The sequence below is a fragment of the Aethina tumida genome, chromosome 7 (genome assembly GCF_024364675.1).
Source record: "Aethina tumida isolate Nest 87 chromosome 7, icAetTumi1.1, whole genome shotgun sequence".
NCBI lineage: Eukaryota > Metazoa > Arthropoda > Insecta > Coleoptera > Nitidulidae > Aethina > Aethina tumida.
In genome coordinates, this window is record NC_065441.1 from 2487010 (window position 1) to 2493874 (window position 6865).

Sequence of the window (6865 nt, forward strand, 5' to 3'; positions counted from 1 at the left end):
TGCAAGTGTAACGAAAAATATATTGCTCAAACTTAATGACAGTCGTTACTATAGTTTCTAAAATGTTTTCAAAACTCAAAATCAATTATTAATGTTTTTTACTTGAGACAAGCCTTTAATGTTGTCGATTTATGTTATTATTCTACATTTTTTACGCAACTTTGTGTATCCACCTAAATATTTATTCAGACCATTAAATTATTGGAATGTCGCTGCAGGAAATTGTTAAAACCCCAGGTGAAATTCATCAATTAATTGATTTCAATGTATGACATTTCACACGTCACTTGTCATTTTTTTTAAAGCAGAACCCAAAATTATAAAGTCACAAGTGGACCTGAAAAAGCATGAAAAACAAACAAGTGTTGAAAGCCCCAAAGTCAAAATTAAAATAAAATCCTGCTTAAAAAAATCAGCTGTAAGAGAAAGTAATGGTCATCCAAGCATGGTGTTAATGGATCAAGAACCTAGACGTGAGTGCTTCATTTTCCTCCCATTTAAAATTTAAAATCGTGCATTTTTAGCGAATGCTGAAAATGTGGAGACGCCCCGGGAACAAAAAACATTCGGGGTAAGTGAACTGAGTGAAAGTGATCGTTGAAGCTAATCATTTTGAAACAGATAAATTCTTGTGAAAAAAAAGTTAAAGTCTCTCCTCGGAAAGTTTCTCCAACTAAGATGCCGTCATGGAAAACGTCGGGCATTCCAGTTTTAAAAAAGGTTCTACATTGTAACCAACACGTAAGTAGTGTAAAATTGTTTTTTTAGCCCAACTTGGTGCCTGGTAAATCCCTGATGAGCCGCCGCCCCAAAGCTTTGAGCATGAACACCCAGTCATTGGAGGTGCAGTTCACCAACAAGAAGAAACGTCTGCAGCTCATGACCAAGGACATATCCGAAAGGCAACAGCCAATCATGGAACTGTACGAAGAACTGGCCATCATGAAGCAAAGACTCAACCTTTTGGGGAAGAATGTGAACCTGAAAGACATTAAGATTTTAACCTTTGAAGAGATAAAAGAACAAAAGAGGCAGCAACAACAAGTGGAAAAAGAAAAGGAGAAACATCAACGGGGTTCCGGTGAAAATATACCGAAAAAGTTTCGAGAAGAGTTGGAGCGACAGAAACAAATTTCCGAAGAGGTGACTTCACAGGTTTTGGAGCTCAACAAAAAACTGGACGACAAAGATGTTATATACATCAAAGAGCTGAACCAAAAGGACATGTTTATAAAAAATCTTTCAGAAAAGATCAAGGTAATAAATTTGTGCTTCAGTATTAAAAAATATACATATTTAATTTTATTGGTAGAAATTGGAAGTGTGCGTGGAAAACGAAAAGAAAACAGCTGCAGAGTTTAAAAATAAAAACGTTACAAATGCTCAAACCATAAAAACGTTAACTAGCAAAATTTCAGATTATGACTGCAAATTAAAAACTGCAGAAGAGAAAAATGTTGATCTGAACAAAAAAATTAAGTACAACTTAAGAATAAACACAACGTTAATTGTTGTTTTATGACTGTTATTTTCAGAGAAGCTCAAGAAACAATCAAAACACAGGAGAAAAATTGGGACAAGGAGAAGACCGATCTAAATGCTACAATTAAAGAACAACATGAACATCTTTCCAAATTAATTGAGTCCAGGTAAACAATGTAATGTTTTAATTATGTCATTTACTCACTTCATACTTTTATTAGAAAAGACAACACTAAAACCGAAGAAATCAACCAAAAACTGGTGGAACAAATGGAGGAACTGAAAAAACAATTAATATTTAGTAACGAAAAACTTGAACAGGAACGTTTGGAAAAGGAACAACTAAGCAAAAGTCGAGTAGAGATCCAAAAACGACTGATGGAGAGCAACAAACTTCTGGATTTGGAACGACTTGAAAAAGAAAAGGCACAACAAAGGCGCATCAATTTGGAACGATTCCGATCTGGAGGAAGTAAACTTTATTAATTCTCTGCAATAATAAGTGACTTCATAATTATTTGTTTCTATTAGGTTCACCAGCTATAGATTTGGAAGTAGTGGAAATTGCTTCGAAAGTGCTGATCAACAAGTTCAAGGACAGATTTGATCAGCTTCAACAAGAAAAAGTCGGACTGAGTCCAATGATCACACCACCTGTTATAGTTGTAAATTTATATATTGTATGAGCTTACCTAACGGTTTAAATTGCAGCCTCCAGTAAGAAGAGACAGCAAAACAGAAAAAGAACTCGAGTCCGCCACTAAGAAGATATTGAAGTACCAGCAACTCGTGGCGGAAAAGGAAGAAGCCTTGAAGAAAAAAACTGACGAATTGTCGGGGGTGGCGTCAGAAATACGTCGCCTGAAAGTCCAACAAGAACTCCTGGATGAGCAAAAAGGTGAATTTGTGAATATCCTGGAGGAGTGCCACTCGGAACTAGACAGACAATCGAAGCTGAGCGACGATAACATCAGGAAGATCGCCGAATTGGAAACTACTATCCGGAATCAAATTAACAAGATGGACGAGATGCAGCATCTATTGCAACAGCACGAGAAAGTCGTCGAATTGTTGAGAACCTCGCTTGAATCACTGTTTTTGGAGAAGGAGAATCTCACTAATTTCGTCGTTGAATTAAAACTACTCGTGCAAGATGCAAACAACGAAAACTGGAAGAAGGGCCAATTAATAAAAGAGCTTCAGGATAAAATAGACGTGAGCGAATTAACAGTTTCGGAACTGGAAAAAGATTTGGCTGCCACGAATGAAAGACGTCACAAGTTGGAAAAAACTATAGGTGCGTTGGAGAAGGAACTGCAATCAATTAAAGCACAGAAGAACCTCGTTGTCAACATCCAAGCCGGCAGAGAATCTCGCAGGTCGTCCGGAAAGTTGGACTCAAAGATAGAGGGGCTGGAGAGATCGCGCCTGGATAAATTGGATATGTTCCCCGAGAAAGTTTCGCAGGAACAACTACCAACTGATGCCAAGTCGTTGCTCAACGTCTCGTTGCAGAAGATGGACTTCCTGAGGTCCCGCCTGCACATGTTGGGAGGGCAAACGAGTCGCAATAATTCGATGGGGAGGAAGACCCAGACGTTTTCTAATCAGAGATCCGGTAGGAATTTCGAGAGGGTCATGGCTCTCTCGGCGGGAAGGAGGAACTCGGAATCTAAACGTGATGTCGGATGTGAAGGTGGAGGTTATCATTGCTCAGAGTTTGATTATGAAGAGGTGTCTATGGTTCTGGACAAATTGCCAGTGTTGACTGCTAGTGCTATGACTCAAGAAGACGTCGAACTGCTTGGGCAAGAGCAGTGATTTTTTATTAGTAAACTAATTAGGAATAAATTGTGTACGTGATAATGAACATAATTTCTTTGTACTATTTCATAATCTAGGTAAATATACAAGTAGTACTGTATCGGATGAATTTTGTTTTTATATATATATATATATATATATATATATATATATATATATATTAATCACCTTTAAATACAAATAATTTAATAATTAATCTATAAAACAATTTCTACGCATTCAAATAAATAAAAATACTATAATAATATCGAGATACTTTTATTATTGAAATTCTTACAATATTATTCATCTTGAACAATGATATATCTCGAAATCAATACGGAAATACTACAAAATCATATCAATAAAAGCAGCGGAACAGGCATCGTATCAAATTTCAAAAGTTTGACTCGACACCCATTCGACTGCTTCTATTTCTATGACCCTGCAGTACTCACATATTTCTTCAATCTTTGATCAGCTTCAACGTCCACTAAGACAGAGTTGCGCCACATTTTTGCTCTGGAACAAATTAAACTTCAGCTCCTTTCAATCTCCATGTCTTTTCATTGCTTAACCATTTTTAATTCTTTTCTGATCTTGCTCAGTTTCTAAACATTGAAGAGATTTGTACAAAATGTAACTGGCAAATAAATCGTTCTCCTACATTTTTTGAACATGTTTGTTAGCAACGTTATGTTTATGTTTCTGAAAATTTAGATATTGTTTTAACAATACAATTTCTGTAAAGTACATGTAAGCATCTGTTTTTTATACACTACCATGCAAAATTATTGTAACAATTATACACATAAAAATCATCAGAATAATTTATCATTTTCTTCACAAAATATCTTGTAAAACCAAATCACATTAGCCATTTTTTAATGAAGGTAAGTTTTGTGTTTGTTTTATTTATTAATAGTCACTATGGTTTCCTCGTAGCAAAATTACATATTTTATCGAGTTATGTTCTGCGGCTGTAATTATCTTAATTTATATTTTTTTCCTACCAAATTGCACGTTCGAACGATTTTTTTAACAGTAATCACGACAGCCCAAAATGACCCAGCCGCAGTCCGAAATTAATCCGGACCTACAAAGTGGGTTTAACAAAACAACACAATGTTTCAATTATTAAACATTTAATTTCAGCAACACCAGAAGGACAGTCATCACAAGGTTGTCAGTTACCCATGGTAAGTAGTACCATTAGTTATGACAAACACAAACTCATTGTTATAACAGGAAAAACCTGAGAATGTTTCCTACGAAAACCCAAAGGACAAAAATTATACTTTAAGCAAAATTGATGTTAGTATGAAAAAATCTCCTTCAGAAAGAGCCTCTCCAAGAGGTTCTACAAAACATCTTTCCCCTAAAGTTATGTCTGAAAATAATCTGTTAACTAAACGTAAGTTTAGCAAATTCTATTTAATATTCGAATATTCGAAAGTTTCTTTCTAGCAGAAGATGTGCCCCAGGTCGACAAAACACCAGAAGATGCGCCGGTGGCTCAGGAAAAACCTGAATGTCCCGAAGACGTAGTGAAAGATGACAAAGTGCCAGGGAAAGATCTGGAAGTTTGTCCAAGGAAGGGTTCCCCCAAAGGTTCAACTAAACAGTTAATGCGGAAACAATCAGTAAAGACCATTTCAGATATTCCTCTAAAACAACAACGTAACTTCAATTAATTGTTTTTGTTTTTAAAACATAACGAATTTCATTTGTCACAGAATCGTCTCTAGAACTAAGTAATGATGCGATGTCTTCGATCACTCCGTCAGTGACAAGTATAATAATCAACAACAATTTGGAGCAGGAAAAGCACGAAAATGAGAAAACTGAAAAAGAAAACTTGTCCACGGAACGTTCAGAAAGTCCTTCAGCCAAAACGAAGGAGAAAACTTCCACGAAAAGTCTTACCAAGGCGCCTTCTAAGGTCGAATTCGTCGAGAATGCGGAACCAAATGTTGACCTAGTAACCACGCCCAACACTGAGGGGTTGAAACCGAAGAAGGAGGAATATGAGAAAATACTGAATGAGAACCTGAAAATTAAGAACTTGTCACCTTGTACTCCGAGAAGAACATCTCAAACTAGAAAGCCGGGTACAGTCGCCAAAAAAAGTGACAAGGTCGTTACGGAAGTGTGTTCGCAGGACATGAAAGTATCCATGGTGAGTGTTCAAAATGAGTTTGTTGTTAGTTTGACAGATTCGCTTTTGTTTAGGAAAAACACGACAAAATAGACACCGAAAGTGTAAAAGTCAAAAGTCCGCCTGTCAAAAAACCGGTGATCTGTTGTTCGAGAAAGCCTTCAACGGATAAAACAAGCATCAAATCCATCAGTATTGTTTCCAAAATTCCCATCTTAAAAAAAGTATTCAATCAAATCAATTTCAATTTACTTCATTAAAGTTGTGACTTTCACACAGCCCAGCACGCCGAAACAGTCGAACGCCTCCAGCCCAAAAACGGCGCCGAAACTACCACTAAAAGCCAAAACGGGTAAGAAACTGGGGACAAGCGAGGGGCAGAATTTGAAGGCGGAGCTGGAACGCCAGAAACAACTAGCTGAAGATCTGACCAACGAATTAAGCGAAAAGGATGCGGCCCATGCCAAGGCAATTGCCGAATTGAATCTGACAATTAAGGAGCTCGAAGAAAAAGTCGAAGTGAGATAAAGTGGCTTATTGTGTTGAGATAATTCATAATGTACTCTTTATTAGAAACTGGAAAAGGAGTTGGCGTCTGAAAGAAGAGTGTCGCAGGAGTTCAGGTGTAAAATTTCCGCCGACTCGCAAACCATCAAGATGCTTAAAGGAACGCTGATCAGCATGGATACGAAGGTGCAGGACACCGAAAAGAAGCACGCCGACCTCGCAAAGAGAATAAAGTTAACACTTTTAATGAATTATGATTGATAGAAATTTACAAAAATTATTTCTAGGACTATTCAAGACGGGCACAAGTCGAAAGAAGGTCAGTGGCAGAAAGAGAACAACGAACTGAAGAAGACAATGAAGGAACAAGAGATGGTGTTGCAGAAGATTGCGAAGGACCGGGATCAGTTCGAGACCCGGTTCTTGGTTAATATTACGCTGAGAGCCATCACCGAATTCATCATCCCGGGAATGTAGCGTAATGCATCTATCCTAATACCCCGCATAAACATTTTTGTGGTGTCTATTTTTTATATTTATATTAAGTGTGATGAATATACATTTTATATACATTTTTATATACTATTTGTTTTTTTTTCAATATTGCTTTTGAAATATTAAAATTTGAAAGACATGAGCATGTCGGTGGCGCGAACTCTTACCAAAAAGAAGTTTTCACTTCAAAAATTAGATTTTCTCTTCATAATTGACTATGTTCTAACTGGTAATTTAAGCTTTTAGTTATTGGAATCTTACACCATTCATGCAACGTCAAATTAAGATAATTTAAGCTTTTAGTTGAATTGTTGGAATCTTACACTATGCACTAATGCCACCTACACATGGCGGAACAAACTATTTAGTTTAGGTTAGTAAATTACTGTATTCTGAAATCTATACTACCTTCAAAAAATT

At 36.6% G+C, this 6865-nt stretch overlaps 2 protein-coding genes across 5 annotated transcripts; both read left to right on the forward strand.

Moving 5' to 3' along the window:
- Positions 1-99: 99 nt before the first annotated feature.
- LOC109604391 (probable DNA double-strand break repair Rad50 ATPase) lies at positions 100-3406 on the forward strand. Of its 3 annotated transcripts, none has more exons than XM_020020910.2 (10): positions 100-237; positions 309-473; positions 525-571; positions 622-720; positions 769-1257; positions 1313-1479; positions 1536-1649; positions 1704-1954; positions 2014-2144; positions 2194-3406. In XM_020020910.2, the coding sequence occupies exons 1-10, from the start codon at positions 207-209 to the stop codon at positions 3301-3303; spliced, it is 2604 nt and encodes an 867-aa protein (XP_019876469.2). In that variant the 5' UTR covers positions 100-206; the 3' UTR covers positions 3304-3406. The 3 variants fall into 3 exon arrangements, with proteins under 3 accessions (XP_019876469.2, XP_019876470.2, XP_019876471.2); XM_020020911.2 differs by having other exon boundaries at positions 2014-2138; XM_020020912.2 differs by lacking the exon at positions 622-720.
- An 811-nt stretch (positions 3407-4217) lies between these two features.
- LOC109604392 (titin) lies at positions 4218-6528 on the forward strand. Of its 2 annotated transcripts, none has more exons than XM_020020914.2 (9): positions 4218-4388; positions 4441-4484; positions 4534-4699; positions 4756-4965; positions 5022-5464; positions 5518-5667; positions 5723-5962; positions 6017-6183; positions 6238-6528. In XM_020020914.2, exons 1-9 carry the CDS (start codon positions 4349-4351, stop codon positions 6425-6427), a joined length of 1650 nt encoding a protein of 549 aa, XP_019876473.2. In that variant the 5' UTR covers positions 4218-4348; the 3' UTR covers positions 6428-6528. The 2 variants fall into 2 exon arrangements, with proteins under 2 accessions (XP_019876473.2, XP_019876472.2); XM_020020913.2 differs by having other exon boundaries at positions 4219-4388; positions 4753-4965.
- Positions 6529-6865: the final 337 nt, after the last annotated feature.

Bases quoted from the DNA above. Each gene is read 5' to 3' on its own strand.
- LOC109604392 (XM_020020913.2), top strand. From the start codon at position 4,349: ATGACCCAGCCGCAGTCCGAAATTAATCCGGACCTACAAA. The intron at 4,389-4,440 runs GTGGGTTTAACA...ATTTAATTTCAG, and splicing joins AATTAATCCGGACCTACAAA to CAACACCAGAAGGACAGTCA. The intron at 4,485-4,533 runs GTAAGTAGTACC...TTGTTATAACAG, and splicing joins AAGGTTGTCAGTTACCCATG to GAAAAACCTGAGAATGTTTC.
- LOC109604391 (XM_020020910.2), top strand. From the start codon at position 207: ATGTCGCTGCAGGAAATTGTTAAAACCCCAG. The intron at 1,650-1,703 runs GTAAACAATGTA...TACTTTTATTAG, and splicing joins TCCAAATTAATTGAGTCCAG to AAAAGACAACACTAAAACCG. The intron at 1,955-2,013 runs GTAAACTTTATT...TGTTTCTATTAG, and splicing joins ACGATTCCGATCTGGAGGAA to GTTCACCAGCTATAGATTTG.